General features: G+C 35.9%; 1 protein-coding gene across 4 annotated transcripts; it reads right to left on the minus strand.

Moving 5' to 3' along the window:
- Positions 1–1,946: 1,946 nt before the first annotated feature.
- LOC122009237 (methyl-CpG-binding domain-containing protein 9-like) lies at positions 1,947–23,960 on the minus strand. Of its 4 annotated transcripts, none has more exons than XM_042565318.1 (11): positions 23,284–23,960; positions 21,004–21,143; positions 20,565–20,794; positions 17,135–18,277; positions 16,326–17,024; positions 13,698–14,000; positions 13,228–13,563; positions 11,463–11,561; positions 7,926–8,354; positions 3,743–6,190; positions 1,947–2,475 (listed from the first exon to the last, which is right to left on the minus strand). In XM_042565318.1, the coding sequence occupies exons 1-11, from the start codon at positions 23,784–23,786 to the stop codon at positions 2,227–2,229; spliced, it is 6,579 nt and encodes a 2,192-aa protein (XP_042421252.1). In that variant the 5' UTR covers positions 23,787–23,960; the 3' UTR covers positions 1,947–2,226. The 4 variants fall into 4 exon arrangements, 3 of the variants coding, with proteins under 3 accessions (XP_042421252.1, XP_042421251.1, XP_042421253.1); XM_042565317.1 differs by having other exon boundaries at positions 20,469–20,794; XR_006119511.1 differs by having other exon boundaries at positions 2,345–2,475; positions 3,631–6,190; positions 20,469–20,794.
- Between the last annotated feature and the right edge of the window lie 489 nt (positions 23,961–24,449).

Genomic DNA, 24,449 nt, shown 5'->3' on the forward strand with positions numbered 1-24,449 from the left:
AGAGGGGAAAGGAAGAGGGTCGTGACCGTGAGGCGATGGCATGCAACCAACGCAAAGTCGACACCTTTTTCCGGTGTTCATTCTCCACTTCGAGGTGCTTCTCCGCCTAGTGGCGAATTCAATCCCTATCGTCGCTTCATTGATAAAGCATGGCGTGTGCGGCCATCTACTGGTGAATGTAGCAGCCTTGTGATTCACCCATCACTCGTTCTGAGTTGAACCATAGTTGCTACCTACGACGGGCCTGCGATGCTATGAGCCAGTTCCAAACAAATTCGTAAGATCAAAATGGCCAGAAGAATTCTCACCTTAGAATTCAGATCTCCCTCTACTCCTTTGAAACCAATATGGCCACTCATAATAAAAAAAAAACAGATATTCTGACTTTTTTTTCCACAAACACATGACAAAATAAAAAATTGTATCAAAATTAATCAACACAGTATCAGTGTAGTTAAGCATATTCAGTTATAATTATATAAATTGGACATTCAGTATTTTTTACTACAGCTCATTTAGGTTGTTCGCTTAACATAAAATGTTGCTTGCATGGCACAATATTTGAGGAAATTTTTTTCATTGAAAAGAACATTCTCATCCTGCGAAATATCTTCTTTACATAGAAGGGTTCATCACAGACAGTGATGGAGAATAAAGGGTGCTAATGAATGATAACAAACAACAAGAGGAACACAGGATCGACAAAAGAGCGCAAAGGCGGAGGACACTGCTCACGGACGACAAATAGGGTGAAGATTTGACTCGCAATCAACTACAAATAGTGGAGATGGCATCATAATTGAGGGCAAAGGGAAGAGGGGAGATCACAATTATCAACAAAGGGTAAACATCCAGAACAAATATTGAAAGAGGACTCAGTTAATGATGGAGGCTCACTCACTGTCAAGGACAAAAAGCAGAGAAGGGCTTATGATCAACGATGCAAAGCAAAGAGGCCTGAAAAATCAGAGAGCTCACAGCCAACAACAGAGAATTTCATGAAAATATTTTGTAAAACAAAATTTCACTAAACAAGAAAACACTCGAAGAACACTCTGAGAGTTGCTGTTTCCTATAATTTTGCATGCTGTTAGGCATGAGGGAAGCATTGCTGAATTTTATCAGTTAGCAGAATAAGATAAAAAAAGTTGAAGGATAAAAGATCTAGTCAACAACTATGCAATGCAAGGTTAGGAATCTTAATTCACTAGCAACGTAAGTCATGAGCATAAGCACAACAACAATTGCAAAACAACAAAAAAATTTGCATACAAGTAAACAGGCATACCTGAAACTGCTACCTTCTGATAGTTTTTGTGTGTTCTATCTAGCAGTTACCTCATGACATGCCTAACAATCACAATGAATCATCAATTTCCTGTGACCAAACATTTACACAATTATTTAAAGTTTTAGTGCACACAGCTATTATGAATGCGACTACTCTAGCTGCAGTCTGTATCAGTATCTACAATTTGCAGGGCAACACTATACCAACAATCTTTTGTTATATTACAGAAGTTGGTGGAAACACGAACGGAGGAAGAACTTAAACAACACTGTTTGCTATGTGCTTTCTCAATTCCTAATGACACAAAGTCTCTGAAAATACACAGACCACTGAAACTGAAAATTTTTATTGATCTGCGAGAGGAAACTAATTACACCGGCTCAAATACTTAGCTGTGCAGAAGGTTGTTGGCAAGAAGTGGCCAGATGATGATAAGTGCCTCATTGCTGAAAAGGAGAGCAAGAATCATTTATCCCTACATCAATGTCTTACCAATAAACATATTGCACATAAAATAGATGAGATTGTGCATGGGCATGTGCCTGAAGGAGAGACAAAGAAACAATTGGTTAATGCCATTTATGACTTAAATTAGAACGGATGATATCTCTAATGTTCACTGAAATTTGTATCTTGTATAACCACCGAGTCAATCTCCTCAAAATGATTTCAACTTGGTTATTTACATCCTTAAAGCAAAAAAATTTATCTCAGTTACCCTTTTTGAACCAGACAAACATCAAGCCAATGATGACAGTTTTACTTTTGAAACAAGGTCTGAGCTAATATCCAGGCACTATTAAGGCATGTCATCTTCCAGTTCATATTTTTGTGAATCATGAAGCCTGATAAGTTTGATGACAGATTGTATAATGTAAAATCTGCCACATCCATGATGCTTGGGTTCTTTTATATGTTTTTCAGAGTGTTCATTTTCATGTCTCCATATCTTTCCTCTTCTTTCCTGCCTTATTTGCCGGCTTTGGATCACTCTCTATGGTATTTGAACCAGGATCCTGGTTCTTGGTGTAGGTGAGACAATCATCAAGAGTGTAAATACGAAGAGCAAGCGACGAAACCGTTGATGTCCTTGCAGCAGCTGTCTGAGAGGACCAGTACCACCACCCATTTTTTAGGTACTCCGTTTTAACCATACCTTCAAGTAGGGTTGTTGCTTGAATCATCTGGAAAGACCAAAAGAGAAATAAAGTTTTGTATGATCCTTAGTGTTTAAAAAAGGTATAAAAATCAAATAGTCACATTAATAAACCAATAAAAGTGGCTTAAGGAGTTAAATTAAGCTCTCCAGAAGCTTCTGTGACAGTTTGGTTACCTTAACTACAGTTACGAACCCTTTAAAGCTAGCCTTAATAAATATAGCTAGACAATCTTTCAAGGGGAAAAAACTACCTAACAATATCAGCGATCAAGAAAATGTACAGGATTAGAATCTAACATTACCAAATAAAGAAAAAGAGGTTATAGTAAACTTAGGACAATGAGGCAGTTGTCTTGTTTTCTTTTTTTTTTCTTCATGACCACTTGTCTGTTTAACATTCGGGATTAAACAACTCTGTTCCTTAAAGAGAATATTGAAGCGTTCACTTAAGCAAATCCTTGATGTGACATTAACAGTTTACAGGGAAGTGATTAAATAGATGTAAAACCATATAACATATGCAAGGCAAAAGAGAATAATGTGATATTCTACAAAATTGTATAATTATCTGCATGAATACATCATTTGATGTCTGTGGAACAGCATTCTGTGAAGCCCTATCAAATAAGGAATCATCCTCTTGCACACACCACAGCGGACAATGATCAATTTACTTACCAGGCATTACTCAAATTGTGCGGACTCCTAGTAACTAATCAACTGTACACACACACATACCATAGTGTATACAAGGAAGAATTTGCTCAAATATGATTTTGTAAATAGCTTAAGGAAAAAGGAATAAGAAATACTAATTTGGAACCATTTTGGGACATCAAGCAATGAAAATAGTTTCAGCAAGGATTCAAAATATTCCATTTTGATAATCCTATGAGAAAATATTAAAGTGAACTAGGAAAAGCCCAAAGGATAAACACATGAAATGTTCCTGCAAACTATTGAGAAAAACAATAAAATAATAAAGGGTCTTCAGAAAGATCATAAGAGCAGTGCTTAGCATGGAAGATTCTGATAGGATAGAGCACAGTAAAACCATAATTTCAGCAAAAGATCTCCAACTAGCATAAGTAAAAAAACTGTAAATAATATGATTGCTCTGTGTACCATCTAAAAGCAAATCTACATCTAAAAGCAACTAAGTTGCATAAAATTTAAGTACCTGAGAACATCCTAAGAGCCAAAGGATTTTCTTTGAACAGGCAAGTACTTCAAAGGCAATAAATGAAAAGCAAGTGAAACTCCAACAAGAATTGCTTTCTTAACTAACGCACCTCAAATATGGACTGCAAAGATTTAACAAAGGTGCGCCAAGCACATCTTTTTTGCAAAATTAATTTTGAAGGTCTCAGTGCTTCAACTGGAAGTGCAGCTTCCATATCAAGTAAGTTAACCTTGAGCCGCTTAAGAATTTCAGATGTCTTCCCAACTACAGGTTTCAATGATGATTCTGGAACTGTGCATCCACTGCTAATTCCAGCATGCTGAGTGTTACTGGTCATGGAGGATGCTTCTCCCTCATTACCAATACCTCGAGTAGATCTTTTGATTCTCTGAGATTGTTCATCATTAACACTATCAAAAGCATTCTGAGATGTGCTGGCATGTCCATTCCCTCTTCTAACTTCATCTTCAGTTATATTTAACCCTGTTCGACCCCTCCCTCTAGGTAGTAGGAACTGTACTCCTGAAGAAAAAGACAAAGCAGTGCTCCCATTAACATTAGAATTCAGACTTTGGCTCAGCTCTTCTCCTGAATTCAAAAAGAAAGCACCTGAAGGAACAAAGGATGGAATTCCATTGGACCCAATAAGACCAATTTCTTGCACTATCTCCTTGTTAGAGTTTTCTACTATGAACCTTTTGCTGATCAAGTCAAAGTCATATGGGCATGTTGTCCTTGAAAGTCTAACAAAACTGGAGTTGAATTCAAAAAATTTCTCTGATGAATCGCCAACATCAATTTCCTCATGATTGTCTTTTCCCCTAACGTTTTCAGACCTTATTCCCTTAACTTTTGATTGATCATTGCTTTCTTTGCTTTCATCAGATCCAGTATTATTTGGGGTACACCTTCCATCATTATGTCCATCAAGCTCCACTTCAGTTGAAAATGTTTGGTGACAAGACAAACAATGGTGTCTAGAAGGCCATACAGGTTCTAAGCACTCGCATCTGAACATTCTCTCATCATGACTTGGTTTTCCCTTCTTACCTTTTCTCTTAGGAATTTCAATTGCTTCCAGCTCCAAGAAAGGACCATACTTGGCTTCGAGAATCATTGCAGCCTTTGTAGTTAAACATCGAGATACCATACAATCCTTGCTATTGGAGGATTTTGAAGTAGGATGAGAGTCATTCGAAATGATGTTAGATACTTGGTGTAGTATTCTTTGCCAGTGCAAGATATTGTCCTTCAATTCTTTTTCTTTAGGGTCAGCACTGGTCAGCCAACTAGTAATTTCCTGAATATCATTGTCATTTTCATACAAAGAAAATGAATAATAGCTAAACTTTTGCGAACCACATGCAGATGTGCTACATACATCAGATCCACCTGGCCCAGACATTGGTGCTGAACTTGGGGAGACCATATCCACAAGGTCATTACCCTTGGGCTGGCTTAACTCTTCCATTCGACTACTCTCTTCTGGTACCATTGTGCTTCCATCAGCAACCAGCCAAGGACGAATACCAGGTCTGCATATAGCCCAATATAATCGACCAAAAGAATCCCTTCCAAGAAAATCCCTTCTTAAAGATGTCATCATAAGCTGAGATTCTACTCTAGAAATTGACAACTCCACATGTGAAATTTGATTCTTTAAAGTATCCAGTTCAAGATTGTTGAGACTGTTCTCAATAGATGTGGCATGAGAAACATTGGTGTTTCCCTGGTTTACATCACCTTGGTTGGAGGAGAGAAACTCTGTTGATGTATTGATTAGCCTCTTAGTCCTTAAAATATTATTATCCTGTGCTGTACCTCTATGAGTGACCATAATAGAACCATGAGATGTGTCTGCATGGGTAAGTACTACTACTGGCCTTCCAACGTTTTGTGTCACATCAGGTCTTTCACAGATGCTGCTGTCATCACCCAGCAACCCTCTCCGTGCAGTTTCATTATCAAAACCACGAATAGATTCTTCCTTTCCTTCCTTACCTTCTTGGTCAGAAGAAATTAGTGATAGCCCTTTATCTTGTTTTATTTGGTTTCCTTGACCAAGTGAAACAGTGTAGAGTGCATTACCAGAATCTGCACCCTTGTCTAGAGTATGTTGATCACCAGACTGCATCTCAACTTTCCTACCATGATCAGAATGAGCATCAATCATACTCTTAGAAAACTGATCCACATTCTTTCTGAAATCATTTTGTCCATCCTGTCCAACAGGGGACTCCACTGTTGAAGTTTCAGGAATGACACCAGTATCAGCATCTACAGAAGTGTCACTGACATTCCGCTGACACTCAGCTAGCCCAGCAGATGCAATTTCTTCTTCCTCTTCCCTTGGGCTGTCGCCAGGTTTATTAGTACGTTCTCTTGCAATGTTCAAAGACAAAATTTCTTCCTTGAATTTCAAAGTTTTCCAGTCCATAACTAGTGCTCGCAATTTTTGCTGCAAATCATTTGACGTTTCATTACACTGATCTAGGTGTTCCTTAATAAGTCCAGTGCTCAGCACCTCATCACACAGAAATTTCAGCAGCAATATTCTCTGCCATCCATTAAGATTAACATAATATTTTAAATAATATACTCAGACAGATACTGCACAAGCTAATATCAAGATTATTGTTCAGATACATAATTGTAAAATCTTCCATAACAACTCAAAAAGAAACTAAGCAAAAATGTCAGCTCAAAGGGGAAGAAAGTACCAAACCTAATTAGATAAGCACAAAAAGGATGCCAGCAAAAGGCTAATTTCAAATGAGGAGGTATGCAAAAGTAAGGATTGGAAGAAATAAGACAGTTCAGTAATAGATAGTTGATGTCGCATTAACTCAATGTTCATTGGTCCTTGATTTATTTGAGATAAGATCACATACTAATAGTGAGGCAAAAACAAATAAAGTTAAATATGGTATGCAAGAGGGTAATCACACATGTACAGCCTATATGTACTATGAAGAGAGGCTTTTAAAAATGCATCCAAACTGAACTCGACTGAGGTTTGTTTGGTCTCAATGTGATATTATGTGCCATGTTACTTGGACTCAGGCTACAAGTAATCCAACACAGGTGTAAAAGATCCAAGTATTCTAAAACAATTTACAGGAGATTAAAGGGGTTGAGCAGTGTCAACATGGAGTGTAGGTAAATGAAGCATCCAAGTATTAGGTATTAATTGCATAATTGCCTCAAATAATATTCCTTATTTAGTTGTTTTCAAATCCAAATGAAACTGTAGAATGTAGACAGCTCAAGGTCCTAAAAATAGTTCTGCAACTCCTACAACTAAATGAGCATAAAGAAACACAATCCAGAAGAAAAACAATATTATATCCATGAATAACACCTTTTTTTCAAAAGAATCTCATTTACAACTGTGATTTACTGCACTTGAAACATTTGAGAAATTTTAGATGAGGATATAATGAACAGAAAAGGAAAACAAATAATGCCAGATATCTTATTCAATTTACTTTTAGGATGTTCAAAAAATGTCAGCAAAGAAAATAGAAAGCTAAATGTATGCCAGTTAAAAATATAAAAACATGAACCAATAATCACAAAATAAGGTAATGTTCAGAAATCTCAACTGCATGCAACTGGAAACATATTAAGCATACAAATCTTTGAAATAAAGAAGATATAACTTCAGGCCAATATAATGAAAAATGAACCTAAATTTGTGTCATTCAATATGTACAAATGCAAAAACAAATTAAAAATTTAATTACTTGCTGAATCATGCATAAAGAACAAAGAAACAAATAAGTAGGTGCCCCTTATCACATGGTGGCAAAATGCGACTGCACTCGCCCCCAGCGCCCCCGCTAACCCGTCAAAAAAATGATAATTCCAGTTAGCTTCATTGACTATCCCTGAGGGTGACTGGCCCAGCTCCACGGAAGTTTCCCACCAGCCAAAAAATGATAATCTCAGTTAGCCTCATTGACTATCCCTGGGTAAATCAGGAAGCGCACGCGGCGGCAGCCCAGAAGCCCAGAAGCCCAGAAGCCCAGAAGCCCAGCATCCTTCGATTACGCCCCTCATTTGAAGGAAAAATTCCTGCAAATACGCCGTAGCTGGGGTTCGAACCGCGGGTGCCTGGGTGACAACCTGGATGTCCTACCGCGGCACCATGGCTGGGGGTTTCTCTTATTACAGAATATGCTTATAGTAGCTTAAGAAATAGTTATCATGAACATGGCCGAGAACCAGAGTGTAAAAAGAAGTTGTATAACCAATGCATGCAAATTTGAAAGAGATAAACATAAGCTAACCTCTTCAATACTGTATTCCCAATAGTCTCTCTCTTTCATTGTGCATGTAAGTTGTTTCAAGGCCTCTTGAAAAGCACGATTACCCTCTCCCAAATATCTTCTCTCAGTGTTCTTGCTAACAAGTGTATGATGGTTCCAATCTTGTTTTTTGGACTGAATCCTAACACATGATGGACAATACCAATTCCCTTCTGGAATCCGAGCAAGAGGAGGATTTAAACAATATGTATGGTATTCTGAGTCACAAGTATCACAAAGCAAAACACTGTCATCATCCTTATCAATGCCACAGACTTTACAAACTCCCTCTTCCCAAGGAGCTTTGAGCATTTCACTTGTTGCAAGAATATCATACAATTCTTTCTGCTTTACAGGGTCCAGAGACTCAGTACCAGCAGGATCAGCAATTTTCTCCACTAGAGTAAGTACCTGTAAAAGACAGAACACACTTCAAACAGTTTAACCCCTTCTAAGCATGTTGAAAAGCAAAGATAATAAATACGGAGTGCTGATTTTGAACATAGGTGGTAAAAGGTCCTACAAGTTTAAATGCACACACAAATTGAAACAAAAATGTTGAGTTTGCATGATAATAATCCTTCAGAATCAAAACAACATCCAAAAAAAAGAAAATTTTCACTGAGTTAACTTGAAAGCAAAACAATATGCATTTTGAAGGAAAAAAATAAAAGGCAGGTCCAAAACTTCCAGTTTTGAGGCCTGTGCATTTGACATGTATTCAGATTTGAAAACTAATAATTACCTTAATGTGAATAGTAATATACAGAATATGCATCTACATACATCATTCTTATAGGAATATAAGCAAAAGAATGAAAGAAAAAGGTTGTGGTTTTAATCAAGGTTTAAAATCTCGACCCGTGCCGAGGTTTCAGTCCCAGACCAAAACGATACAGTTTCGGTATTGTATTGTGCTGTGCCGATACGGTTTCGGTATTTTTTTTATTTATATATAGTAATTATTAGATAAATATATTTATGATGTATAATTTAAAAATAAGTTGTATATTAATTTTATATAAGTTTTTCATTATTAAACAACTTAATATTGTTAAAAAAATAATTAAATATATTTTTCTTTAAAGAAAATTGAACTATCAATAATTCAAATTAAAATTGATACATAACCTTTATAGTTCTCCAATGTCCAGATTAAATAATCATAATTATATAAATTAATATAAAATACTATTTTATATATAATAATTATATAAATTAACTATTTATTTAATTAATTAATAATTCAAATAATATATATTTAATCAGAATATAAATTTGATTTATTAGAATTTTTATAAAAAATTTTAGAATTTTTTTAAAAAAAATTAGATTTTTTTAAAAAAAAAATTAAAATTTTAAAATAAAATTTTAAACATAAAAAACAATTTCAGAATATTATTTAATAAAATTTATTAAATTTTTAAAATTTTAATATATTTTTTATATTTTATTAGGATAATTTAATTAGGGTTTATAAAAATCACTTTAAAATATCACACTTGGGAATGAGAATTGCTTGATTTATTAAAGTGTAATATTAGTTTTGCACAGTAACCCTGCTCCCCCGCTCGTACGCCCTGCGACGCCCGCGTGCCCCCACACGCCCGCGGCGCCGCCGTAGGCATCCAACGACGCCTTCGGCGGCACCGGAAGCGTCCGACGATGCTTCCGACGGCGCCGGAAGAGTCCCGCGATGCTTTCGGCTCCACCATCGCATTGCGACGCCCCGCGGAGGCCTCCGACAACCCCGAAGGCATCCAGCGACGCCTCTGTCGACACCGGAAGAGTCTAGCGACGCCTCCCTGCTGCTCGAGACACGCGCGCGTGACGTGCCGATTTCGCTTGGCCGACAGACGACGCCCGCGTCCTCGCTGGCGACGCCCACGTCCTCGCTGGCGACGCCCACGTCCTCACTGGCGATGCACGGGACGCGATTCCTCATGTCGCCGCTGTGATGAACACAGCGACGCACGAAACAAAGTGGGTGTCGGTTTCGTGTGTCAAGTGGAACGACAAATTTTGTCCGTGCCAGGCGGCACAGAACGAAATTTTGATCCATGGTTTTAATAACTTTAAAGTTCCATCGTCCTATAGAGGAAAAGTTGAGAAGTCATACATGGAATACCAGAAGTACATAATTTCAGGTTGTTTGTTCAAATTAACTGAGTCTTATACAAACATAAAGCGGAGGAATATTTACATCCAATGAAGGTATTCATATGTTGTACGATGCAAAGTAAATTTAGGAATTAAAAAAAGTATAAAAAATTTAGTGGATCTAAGATTGTGAACATCCATACAAAAAATCAATTTAATAAATTTAAACTACTTTGTATATAAAAGAGTAGAAAAATGAACATAGATATATATACACACACATATATATACAGGATAAAATGTCATTGGAAAAATGCTAAAAAATATCATGCAGAATTTAGTGAAAAGAAATTCTTATAGATCTGGGACAATTTTTGATGCATTATACATCTTTAATCACCTTTCACTAAGTTTTTTTATTGCATAATATACGCCTATAGAAATTAGATAGTTCAATCGAATAAAATTTTTATTGTACTACATTATGGAAACACTAACATGCTCCAGCATGAGATGTAGAGATTAGTTTAGATGATTGTTACTCTTTTAATTCCGCTTCCAGTTAGGGGTGTTATTTGTAAAAATAAGAATGCAACAATCAAATAGTCAATTAAATTAAAAATTTTTAGTATGCTACTGTGTCAATACTCCAAACACATTGGCATATATAGGAGCATACTAAGATGAATTTAAATGAGATGTACTTGTTTGCCCCCTTTCACTTGTTTACTTCTAAAAATATCGTTATAGCATTTAGATAGTCAACCAAACAAAGCTTTTAGAGAAACAAGTTATAAAAATGTAACAAGCATCTCAACTAACAAAGATTAGTCAACATTAGTTGAATTTATCTTAATTCAACTCAACAAGCTTTGACAAAGCTAAAGTGCGCCAAGTGTCAGCATGGTAAAATAGCACAATTGACATGAATGGAACAAGATAATTTGCCCATGCCAACTAGTATTAGATTTTAGTAATTAACTGAAACAGTAGGGGTATAGCCTTGTCAGCCAACTAAGATCAAAAAAATTTCAAACCATGTGTTTGAGCTATGTCAACAATAGAGTTGCATAGGATAATTTAACGGTGAATATTAACACCATAAACATGTAAGAATATTGCACTGAAAAAAAAAATACTAGCAATAGGCATCAAGAAATATTTTTATAGTCCACAAAACTTAAGACACCAAAAATTTAACCTGTTAAACAACATTAGAAACGTCAATTAGATTTTCATAGTTCTAAAATTACTAGATTTGAAACTCAGTATGTTCTCTTAGAAGTTAGAATTAGATAAGTAAAAGATGCATTGACACATCAGCATGCTAAGAAGACATTTCTAGGTAAAAAGTTATACTTGAGTGTCACAATAGTTTCAATGTGACAGAGTAAAAAAGAAGTTTAACAACTAACAAACCTCTTTCTCGTACAGTGATTCAAAATTCACTGACAATTCCTCAACTAACTGCATCAGATCAGAATGGTCTTTATAAGCAATTGATAAATTATGCCACACCTATCAAGAGAAAGCAATCGTCACTTACCACAGGTTTAATCATCAAAAATTTTATCTGCATGATTATGTTTTAAAAAAAATGGGATTTTTAAACAATGCACAATATGTGATCACTATTAAATAACTTGAGTTTTACACCTATTATAAAGTATAGATCCTACTTAAATTCTTACACGGGTTATAATGCAAAAAGTAGAAAGTGCAATAATGGTCATCGTTTGTATAATAATGTTAGCTACAAGCAACGTTTCAAGGACCGACCCGTGCAGATCGACACATGCGAAATTTATTGTTCCGCTACTGACTAGTACCGCCGTGGCCTTGCAGCCGCCTTAGGGTCACAATGGATGCCGGACCTTGGGGGTCGCAAAATTTTTTTTAAAAAAATTGTTTTCCTTTTTTTTTACTTTTTTCCTTCCAAATTTCTAGTTTTAGACTGAATTTTTTATTTTTTAAATAGGTAATTGTCCTCTTATTTTTTCTTTCTTCTTAATTTTTTCCCTCTTTCATCCATTAATTTTTTCCCTTCTTTATTCATTAAATTTTTTCCCCTCTATCCGTCCACTAAGGTAAACAAAGAGAAAAAAATACCTTTTTAACATCTTCAAGGATGGTTAATTTTTTCCTCACTTTCATCTCTTCACAAGGTAAGTAAGTAGAGGAAAAAAACCCTCCTTTCAGGATGATTATCTTTTCCCTTCTTCATACATCTACAAGGTAAACATAGAGAATTTTTTTTTTAAGGATATAGGAGGCAAATTATTAAAAAAGATTTAAAAAATTAAGTATAATATAATTTCTAACTTTATAAAATATACTACTACTAATAAAATAAATTATTTTTATATAAATTTGGTTTAATTTTAAATTGATTCAAATTAGGATCATATCTACTTAGTGGACTTTAGTCAACCCTAAATCGACTTTTACTCCATAAGCATCAAACATTTCACAAGATAATATCAAAACTTAAACTCAACATTCAATATCTCAAATAAAACTCAATAGTACACATCTATAACAATCAAATATTAATAAAAATATTTTTTAAATAATATATTTTATATTTAAAAAAGTACCATGGCTATAAGATGATAAGATACCAAAATTGTATTGCTCCGGTTATAAACCGAAACTCTGACACGGCTCAAAATTTTAAATCATTACTACAAGAGAAGATAGAACTAACAAATATACAAGCCATATAGAGTGGTATTTACTTTTATCACTCAAGGGCTCTATAGCCTCCTCATAAATCAAATATCAAAAAATTGCAAATAGAATAGGAAGTTGGACAATGCAGATGAATTTTGAAATGCATGTATGTAACAGAAGAATACTTCTGAATTAGCATGAATTGCAATAACTATACCAGTCATGCCTTACTTTTAGCATCAGTACTTATTATTACTTAGAATACAAGATTTTCTAATGCAAGATATTCATGAACCTGAGGGGAAAAGTGTTCCAATGCACTGACAACGATCCAAGTTAAAGGGAGAAGCAGCGACAACTCAATGCAACAGAATTCCATTCACATGGCAAAAGTCCAGGTAAAAGATGCCCACTTCACTAATCATCATTCAGCCAATCTATAATTAAAACTGATTCTACCTGGCATAATTTTTACTATTGAACCAAAAGGAAGCAGGTAACTTGGACATACCTCTTGAACATCCTCTAGAAAAGCTTCGTGTGAAGTACCATAAGCCCCAACAGCCAACCTTAAGTCAATGGTGTGAAAATCTAAAGGGCGAGAAACCATAGCAGGAAATCCAAGAATACCTTCATCTTCATTATCATTGACATTTGCCATTGGAGACCCAAGCAAATTGCAGAAAACTTTCTCTTCATCTGCAGAAAGAGCATGACGGAGTACCATACGGCATCTTCTCATAACAGCATCAGACAATGATATAGGATTTTTCTCTTTGCTTTTCTTCTCTGGCTTATGAAGGTGCTTTCCACCTGATGCCTCAGCTAGGACAGAAAGAACAGCTTTCTGTACCAAGTAAACAATAAATAACAAATGGCAAGGGTTGACACTACATAATTATAAACTTGTTAAGAAAAGATGATACATTGATTAGGCACATAATAGAATAAACACACAAAACAGGAAAAAAAAAGTATTACCTTAGTTGGCCCCGAGGCATTCCCCTTATAAACCTCCTTACTTATAGAATGCTCCAAAACTTTCTTCGCCCATTCTGGAGGATTATGTTCTAGAGCATCATAAATGCACTTTCTTATTCTTGTACCAACATTAGTTGGCAACTTTTTCACTGGTTCTAGAAGTAATGCCCATTCAGGAAGATTTTTTCCATGTACAACAGGTTCAGAAGTTCCATCTGCAACAGAATCCTTGTGCCCAACTATCGAGACTTTATGTTTCTGCTTTCCAGAATCAGATATCTGCATTTCAGCCTCTGCAAGCAGCTGAGAATGGACTGAGTCAAAATAAGAAATTTATAATTTAATTATTGAACTGAAAAAATGTTTTAGCAGTGTAATAACATTGATTACTCATGAATATCTAACGGTCCATATGTTATATTTAAATGCAAAGAAAATCAGCTGGTAAAAAGTAACTATGCAGATTTAATGGCCCAAAAATAGACAAATGATGATGTGAAGTATATAATGACTTTCAACTCAGAGCATGCATTTGTTATTCAATTTAAAGTAATTTATATGAATTTTTTTTCCATACATAACAAGTATTTACTGATACAGACATTTACATACTGACACTCGTACAAGGAATCCCAAGAACCAAACAAAAATTAAGGTAGTTTAAATGAGAGACTTCATAGTCATGTATTCTCAATCCGCAATATGTTGGTAAGTTACTAGTGAAACATGGAATTGCGCAAACTAAATTTTAAATGTAAACTAATTTAAAGCGGCTATCAATGACACACAAACATTTGCATAGGCACGAAAGTATAAGGAATCCCAAGAACCAAATAAATAACAAATCAATTTAAACATGATTTTTATATAATAAATATATAACACATGTTTCAAACTTATTTAATTCTCAATTCGCATATACCAGGTTCAGTTAGGTTGGTAAGTTATAAATGAAACATGAATGTGTACAAACTAACTTTAAAATGTCAACAAAAAAATTATAATAATAGCATAAACACAAAAAAAAAATATTTGAGAAAGTAGAAACTGAAATAAATCAATCCCTCTCTTTAACCAGTACAGAATGTTATCAATTTGGTAGGTGTTATCACCAAGCAAAGTTATTTGGATTATTGGTTAGTTAAGCAAGTTAGGAGGGATACTGCACATTGGTAAAAGGTCAAGCTGGTATGGTCGATAAGTTGGCATATGACCATACTTTCGCCCATGAACAAACCATCAAATTTCTGATTAACAACAAAGTATTTTCCTGTTACAGAATGGCTATAGTACATATTTTATAAAAGGAATAAAACAAAATTTGGCTATCATAAAGTGGGGATATAATGTTTTTTATACATTTAGCATATTAGAGAATGTCTAGGAAAAGAAAAACCTTCACTTTAATATTACAGGAAGAATTCATGTAAAAAAAATAAATTTCTTTCACATATTTAGAAACTTAATAAAATATTGCATACATGTGTTCCATGCTATGTATAAATGTCTAATCATGATTCAATGGAACGACTATTATTGTAGTTTGCAGTGGCTTAAATCTGCTTTCAGTGAAAGCATATTAAGAAATAATTGCAGTACAATAGGATAATCCACAGATTCTTGATCATTACATACAAGAAAACAGAAGGCAGAAGTGATATCTAGAAGCCACAAACAGACTTCTACCCAGTTATAATGATTGCCTCTATATCTCAAGCATTTGAAGTCCCCCTAGTGTATGGTAAGATATACACAAATTGTGGTGCCAGTGACTTGTAACCATGGCAATGCCAAACCTAGATATGTTCTAATTTAAAGTGTCAAACAAAGTTGGATTATTAAAGTTAAAAAGTATCATAATTGCACTGAAGGAAATACAAAGAATAAATTCAAAAAGTTTGGGCGTAAACAGAGTTTCATATAAAAAAATTGAAGCGTCCTAGTAATATGAAGTTAACATAAAAATACTCAGGTAAGACAAAGACAAAAAAATGGCAGGGTTTAGTGTTCTTAAAAACAGTTTAGACAGGCACCTTGTGCTTCACCTAGCCAATAAGCAGTCCCCTTTAAGCGGATCTTCTAAAAAGCAGCCTAGGCAGTCCATGTGTGTCTATTTATTTATTTATTTATTTATTTTTAAAAGCTTTATTTAAGAAACTGGTTCATTTGTAATATGACACTAATAAAGGACTTGCTTGATTGTTTTGATATTGTTGTGTTTTCTTACAAAGTGCCAATGTGGATTTATGAATTTTATGCTTATTTATTTAATTGTTTGATTCAATATACATTGTTATGGCTCATGTGCTTTATTGTGTTATGTGTTTCCTTGCAGGTTGTAGTGTGAAATATGATATGTTTTGTTGTTGTTGTGTGTTTACTTATCAATTATCACATAGTTATTTGTGATTGTAAACTTTTCAAATTCATTTATGTACTTTTAACATATATGGTAGTCATTTTTAATTTGGATTAGATGCAAGTCCAAACATCAAAGCAATAAACTTTCCACGCATGAATCCTTTTGATCAGATTTTGAAATCAACATTAATGTCGCCTTTTTTTCAATGGAGCAAGTTCAGATAGTTCTTCCATGAACATTTATATCTAAAAAAATGGCTTTCTTACCACTGCATCAGCTTCCATACCAGCAACACCTGATAGGGAACTACAAAGGACACCGCCATCACCCTGTAAGCAGCGGATCAACTTCAGTCCTTCGCGAGCAAAGATATCTGGGGAGTCCATAACAAAATTCATGAACAAAACAACCAAGATATATCTCCTGGCCAAATCCGGCCATGTAAATTCATTGGCAGGTAATATATCAGTCTTGGGGTCTTTTGCAGTAACTGTGTTCTCAAGATCCTTCTTCCGTCCACGTCTAGATCTTGATTCTCTAGCATCAGAATTTGGATCCATGTAAAAAGTAACTTTCCCAAGGATCTCTCCAATCAAAAGTTTCAGCAGTGAAGTATGAACCTTAGTCAATCTAACACCAGTACATCTGCCATAAGTACGTGATGCCAATTTAGCTTGAACAGCTTCCCTTGCTGATGCTGTTTCATTTGGAATAAACATAAATGGACTTACATCTAATGCTTGTGTGTCAGCCCCTCGTGTCGGTAGCAAATTTTGACTAGTTAAAGTGTCGTGTGATTTTGCAACCAACTCCCCATAATCTTGAATTTCCCTTTCCAACTTCTCCCTCTCCCCGTACATTGAATCGATGGGCCAGGGATCAATAAGTTCTTCCACAAGTTCCTCAAACATTGGAGGTTCATTTAGACCCAAAGTTTCATAAAAACGACATAGAAATTCAAATATCTGTTCATAGAGGGGGGAGGCATTAGTGGAAATATTAAAAGAAAAAAAAATAGGGGGAAATATATGTCTCAGATGACAGACATTTTTATTTGCATCTAGACTAAAGATACCTGATAAACATCTCCAACCAGCTCTGGCGGAAGCCTTCTGCTGCAAGGTTTTCCTGGTGGTGGTTGGCGCTCAGTTAGTTGGTGTTCATCGGTGAAATCATGTGGCTGAGATAGTGTCGGCCTTCTATATAAACCACATGGAAAAACTTTATCTTTACCTCTGCCACCATTCCTTTGTACTGCTAGGAGTGCCCCACTAGCAACAGTCATCAACTTTGAAGCATCTAACTTGTTAATTAGAAACTGGTAACCAGCACATGCATGTGATTCAGGAAAAGTTTCAATCACTTCCTGTACAAATTCTATATCTAATCCAAATCTGTCTTGATTTAGCCACTCTGCAAGTGATTTGCATGAAGAATCAAGCTCTGCGTCACTCCGAATGACTTGTGGTACATTGATGGGACCAGAAGGACTGCAAAACTTACCTAAGGCAGCAGGATAATCTAGAGTTTTTTGTTTTCCATCTCCAAAATAATGTGTTCTTTGGCATCTGTGTCTGCAGAAGAACTTCAGAGAACCTGACTGCCTATAGGCTTCCTGGCATGAATCAACAAAAGTTTGAGACACCATCTTCCATACTGATAATGACGATCTTCCTTCCACATAAAAATCTCCAATTTCATCCCTTGGAGAAGTTATTTTTAAAGAATCTTCAAACTCTTCCGAGCAGTTATCCACATGATGTATAGCATGTTGTTCATGTGCATCCATGTGCATGGAGGATTCATGTGAAATTCCATGAAAGTTACTATTGAAGCACGATATCATTTCCTGATCTGCATATGTTGGATCTGATAGAAGTATTAAAATATCATCATCTAGCTCTAGGCTAGACTCAAAGATCATGCTACTTTCTGTTGTTTCTGGTGCATCAGATTTTCTAGAACTGTTATAGTGAAGAACAGTTTCCCCAACTGGAAGTGGCGATGCTGAACATGGATGCCTTTGCACTTTGAAAACAGGTCCAGAATTTCCACCATCTGATACTTCACACTCAAAAAGTGATCCGGTAATCTCATCATGCCAAACTGATCTATACCCTACAGGCCAGATCTGACTGCTGTCATGGTATGTCATCCTCAAATCAATTCTTCCAAAAGAAAGGACATAGAAGTCCTCATACTGAACCGGGAGCCAACCCTGGAAAAGTAGTACAAGAATGTTTAAAAACAAAAAATCTAGTAGCAACATGAAGAAAGCAAGCAACACATTCGGTGATGTTTATGCACAAGTATATATTAGGTAAATGATCCATTGAATATAGCACAACCTAAACCTAAGATGAAGAAATTGAACAAAAATTGTGAATAAGCCATGAATGCATTAATATAGGTATGCACTTATATATCAATAACATAACCATGGAGAATCAAAATTGATGATACAGGGATGTATTAACATCAAGGTCTAGGATGGCAAAGCTTCGCCCCAACGGGCATATAGCCGAGTTAGTACTTGGGTGGTAGATTACCATAAGGGAACAAGGATTGAATCCCTGGGACAATCTCTTAGGGAATAAAATTCCTCCACCTAAAGAGGTCGCTTGGTCACCATGATTTACTCCCTTCATTTCACTGTGGGGTCGGCGATGAGGGGCATTTGGGGTGAGCGAGTCACCTTTTGCCACAAGGATGGAAAAGCTTCATATATATCAATATGTCAAGAATTAGGAACACCTGTCAATGTCAACTTGCATAACCTTTTTAGTCACATAGAAAAATAGCAACTCACTTTTAGTGAAAATTGAAAAGTGAATGGCTATATTTCCTCACCAGAAAGAGCTCTCTTTGTTACACTCAACAATCATAACAACAATCAAATCTTATCCAATAGGTGAGATCGGCTATATGAATCCTTTACGTTAAAATTTAAATAAATTTTATCTTACTTTATTATTGTTCACCTAGCCGACCCCACCTATTGGGATAAAGCTTGGTTGTTGTTGTTTTATTGTTGTTAACCAAGTCTTTTTTATTGGTCGTCTAAGTACATTTTAAACGTGTTTCCTGGAATTTTTCCTCAATAGGTGTGATCTTATCTTTCTCTCTAATGTTATCATTTCTTATCCTATCCATCCTCATATGTCCTTATATCCACCTTAATATACTCATCTCTACAAGTCTCATCTTGCTCATGTGCTCGAGTCATAGCCCCGCATTCAGCTTCATATAACCTAGCAAGTCTAATCACCGTTTTGTAGAACTTCCCTTAACTTTTAAAAGTATTTTAAGATCACAAAGAACATCTGACACGCTCTTTCATTTCAATCATCCTGCTTGTATTGCATGTAAGACATCTCTCAATACCTTCATCCTTTGTAAAAATAATCCTAAATACTTAAAGCTCTCAACAATTCGTCATCTTCTATCTTAACAATTGTCTCATTACGTCTAATATTGCTAAACTTAGATTTCATATATTCTATTTTTACTCTACTAATCCTAAAACCTTTCACTTTCTGTGTTTCCCACCAATATTCGAGTTTAGCATTTACTCCTTCACGCGTCTCATCTACCAAACAATATCATCTGCAAACAACATGCATCACGGTGTCGTGTCTTGGATATATCAAGTGAGTTCGCTCATTATTAGTATAAAAAGATAAACTTAGAGTTGATCCTTAATATAACCCTATCTTTATATAAAATGCTTCGGTGAATCATCTGAAGTTTTCACTCTTGTCATTATACACTGCACTAACACCTCTCTTTTTCTAGAATTATCCATATAATTTCCCTTAGGACTCTATTATAAGTTTTTTCTAGGTCAATGAATATCATATATAAATCTTGCTTCTATTCCCAATACTTTTCAATTAGTTGTCGGAGAAGATGTATAACTTCTTTTGTCGATCTTGAATCCAAATTAATTTTCGATCACCGTGATTCCTTTCTTTAATTTTTTCTATTACTCTTTCCTAAAGTTCTATGGTATGACTCATTAATTTAATACCCCTATAGTTTGCACAATTTTATACGTCTACTTTGTTCTTATATAAGGAAACTAAAGTACTTGCCCTCTACTACCAGAGCTCTTTGCCTCTTTGTTACACTCAATATGTTTAATTCATTTTATCTTACGCTACTAATGCACTATAATTAGGACAATGCATCATATGATTTCCATTATCCAACATAAGTAGCAACACAATTGTAACACAAGTAAGCCCTTGCATAACATATGGAGAAGTGTTGCATACATCGCAGACATACTTATCCAACTCATGCAAAAAGTACTAATCCCCACTAAATAAACTTCTGATCTTAAATAGTGAGAAAAATATATCCCATGGGATCAATGCGGGTAATGTCTGAGGCATGAAAATACGTACAATTAAATTTTTGGAGCCAAGGTCATTATTTTCGTCTGCATAAGCATTTGAAGCTCTTAACAATCTCCTAAAATCAATGAACTGAGAGTCCATCACCTCAGTATCAGAAGAGGGCTCTCCGCCACAGCTAGCCCTCATGCTATCTTGATTCTCGGATGAACTAGTAGCAGTCCAGGTTCTTGCAGGGTCTCTTTTTCTTCGACGAGGCAAAGCTCTATGGACTAACCCAGAAACATCACTTTTCTCAGCAACTTCAATGCAAGTGAAGTTTGATTTCATGCCAAAGTACTGAGATAAATCATGCACCTGACCAAACCTCTTTTCTTCTGAGGCAAATAGATAAAAATATTTCAGATAAATGGTTAATCTAAACACTGAATAGACATGTTTTCGGTTAGAATGCAATATTGTTTGCAGAAAAAAAATAGCTGCTGTATGCTCCCCAATTTCATCACTGACAGGATAAACCAAAAAAGGAGCGTGAAAACTGATATAACTGTGTAAAACCATGGCATGGCTTCATAAATTTGTGTACCTTCAGTTATGGTTCTTGTGGAATCATCTGTGGTTTCGGTGCCCTCGACAAAATCAAAGTCATTTCTTATGTGGCCCACATTATGATGTTGAAATAATTGGTAGGTGACACTGATATTAGCTCCATCTGAGCTGTTCAATCTGCTCATGTAAAGAGACTGCATTAATACTCTATATGAACATACCCAAAAGAAAATGTATGTGATTGTCATTTATTAATGGAAGTTCAAGTAATGAAGGATGCAGCAATTTAATACAAACAGAGAACATAGATACAGTACATAATATGGTCCTTGAAATACAAAAATGGTAAATTGCTAAATATATTTAGAAAATGGGTCTTGAACAAATATAGCATTAATTTCTAATTTTCACAATTATAAAAATTAACTTTCTTGCTTGTAATAATTTTAATCACCACAAAGTCCAGGTCAAACTCAACCATACAAACAAACAAAGACGGTTTATAACTATTAGCCAAACAACTAAATGAAGAAAACCTTGAAGTGTATTATATGACTCTTGCTGATGTGGTAACAATAGTTATCTAAGCAATCCAAACTACAAAATCAATATAGGATTAAGCAAGTGTCCAAGTCCTATCATACGGCTCCAACTAAAAGCTCAAAACCTTGAAGTAAATCATATGACTATTGCTGATATGGTAATAATAGCTATCTAAGCAATCCAAAATGAGAAAGAAATAGAGAACTAAGTTCTAACATATGGCTATAAAGTTGATTAGCTAACCACTCATCTATTAAGAAAGAGACAGATATATGCATGTATATTCTAAGAGTTTCTGATGTCTTAGCAGGCAAATTGAACAGTACTAGCCCAGGCCCAACATGTGGATTGACTCAACTAAACTGGGATAGAAAAATATAGATCATTGCATAAAAAGGAGTAAGAAAATAGAAATGCAGGAAAGCTTCAAAGACAATGCAAAGAAATGCCCAAACATCGATAAAACTCTGTTAAGCTTGACTAATTTAACCCAATAGCTTAAGCTGTTCAGCTATTTCACTAACAACAAACCTTTTGGTCCAGCTATTTCAAGTCTTTCATTAAACCATGAAAGTTATATCACTAGTAATATTCATCTCCCTTAAATCACTTTTAATTATGTTAAACAAAATAATATCAATAATAATAACTCCCTCTAACTGTCACAAACTCACATATTTAACTTCATTTATTATTCCTTAAATTACTGAAAATGAAAATTTTCAAACACTGGGCGTGCAGGTGCTCATCTAACCAATTTAAATTTAATTCAGACTACTTGAATATTATCCTGAACAGCTACCTTTAGGAAAGTATCCAATCTATATGTTTACATTATTAATAGACTTAAACGATATTATATGCTTCCTGTTCATTCTGGTATAATTTATTTACATGACGTCTTCCTCTTCCTCCAACCTACTCCCAATCCAATAATTATAAGATCAACCAATGTTATCAAAATTGAATAAACAAATCTAGACACCCAAGTGAGTCTCAAAATTCATCTCAAAATTCAACCTAGATCAAGATTGCTGGTGATTGTCTTACCATTGGTATGTGATTTAGGTGATCCAGAAGCATAGTGAGAGTTCTATGATGGTTTGTTCAAGCAGGGAGAACCAAAAGAGATGGAGATGTGATACTGATCATATGAAGTGAATGCATTGACATGTTGCAAGGGATTAAGGGTACATGTGAGGGAGCTAAATGAAAAAAGTGAAATCAAAGTGAACCTATGTGTTAGAAATGAACTAGTAACCAATAAGGCAATGAGTCCTTATTTGTTCTGTTACAACAAATGCAAACGAACTTGACTACTGTTAAGGTGCTTACTTTTCTTGCAATGATAAGCTGAGTTATGTTTTATTTGTTCAGATGTTATTCACCATGCACAAATACAAAATTCACAAATAGCAAAATGAAACAGTGTTCTCTTTGCCATAGAAAGGCATGGATAAAAACTGACTCTGTTAGCATTCTTTAAATTAGCAAATTTAATTATGATGCCAATGTTGCATGCATCTACATGGAACAAATATAATCCATATCTGACCACATTTTGAGAAGGAAACATCGTGCCAGCTCTACTTTCTTTTTCGGCAATCCGAATGAAAAAGACTACACGTGATCAAGACAAGGTAACTGACCACAGTCCCATGAAAAACATAACAACGTGCAAAACGATTGGGGGACAGTAAGCTACGACTAACAAATAACCTAATTGGAGGAAAAATCTGTAAGAGCATGGATGAAGACTGCAAGGAAGAATTACCCGCATCCACCAATTCCATTACTATGCAGCTCTTCAAAATCTCCCTCACTAGGCGGCATAGCATTGATGTCGAGCAACCTAGCCGCACCGAGGCTCCACCTCTTGATGGGCCTCCTGTTTTCGCTGCATTCATGGCAGAGCCAGTCATCCAACGCAGACATCGGTTGCCGCAGCCAGTTCCTCGCGCAGCTCACGTGGAAACCCGTTTCGCAGCCGTCGCAGACAACCGTCCCACCGCGCGTCTCCAGTAGGCCGCAGATACCGCAACGGAGCAGAACAGTTCCGACGCCAGCTTCGCCAGGGAAGTCCGCAGCGGATCCGGCTGCGGGCGTGAGAACGCCATGGAAGCGGCAGGCGACGGCACGGGCGTCGAGATCAAGGAGAGAGGCAGGGGATTCTGCCGTATGGGTGTCGCATGGCGTCGGCGGAGCCTCGTTGAGGTCGATGAAGAGCGGAGTCTGGCGCGCCTCGAGAGGCTTCTCGAAGGCGGCGGAAGTATCCATAAGAAACGAAGGTTCCTTGTGATCCTTCACCGAATCGAAGCCATTTGCTCCATTCGATAGCAGAAGAGACAGCGCTGGCTTAGGTTTTCTGTCTGCGAGCGAGCAGGCGGGCGGTCACGAGAGGAGGCGCGGAGGCTCGTTCTCGGGTGCGGCGGAAGGGGGAAGGGCACGGAAGTTGAGTCACGACATAAGTGACGACTTCTCGCCCATCCAATCCGATTTCCCGCGTGTCACGATGATCGCCACGTCATCGAAGTGGGCCCCGAGATGACTTGCGAGCGAATAAAGCGACACGTGTAATAAGATGAATCGTGGAGATACCCAGGTCGGTGTCCTCCAGGAGGCAGCGGATGAGGAAGCTTGATCTCCGGAGCATGCAGGTTACATGTGACCCAAGGAAACGGTCCCGTCATATTTGGTAACTTCGGTTTAATTCTAAAGTCAAATTTTATAATATGAAGTTTGATTGTATTAATTTATACAGATTATTATGCACACGCGCATAAATATGTATAAATTATATAAAATAAATATTTATTATTAAGTAATTGAAAATATTAATTAATGTTAATATGATTTATCCTATAAAATTTTAATGAAAATAAAATAGAAATTAAGTTTTAATCATATTTCAAATTTAAGTTATATGGCAAGAATGTGTTA

The sequence above is a fragment of the Zingiber officinale genome, chromosome 8A, assembly GCF_018446385.1.
Source record: "Zingiber officinale cultivar Zhangliang chromosome 8A, Zo_v1.1, whole genome shotgun sequence".
Lineage (NCBI taxonomy): Eukaryota > Viridiplantae > Streptophyta > Magnoliopsida > Zingiberales > Zingiberaceae > Zingiber > Zingiber officinale.

Bases quoted from the DNA above. Each gene is read 5' to 3' on its own strand.
- LOC122009237 (XM_042565317.1), bottom strand. From the start codon at position 23,786: ATGGATACTTCCGCCGCCTTCGAGAAGCCTCTCGAGGCGCGCCAGACT. The intron at 21,144-23,283 runs GTAATTCTTCCT...TTACATGAGCAG, and splicing joins AATGGAATTGGTGGATGCGG to ATTGAACAGCTCAGATGGAG. The intron at 20,795-21,003 runs GTACACAAATTT...TATTTGCCTCAG, and splicing joins CACAAGAACCATAACTGAAG to AAGAAAAGAGGTTTGGTCAG.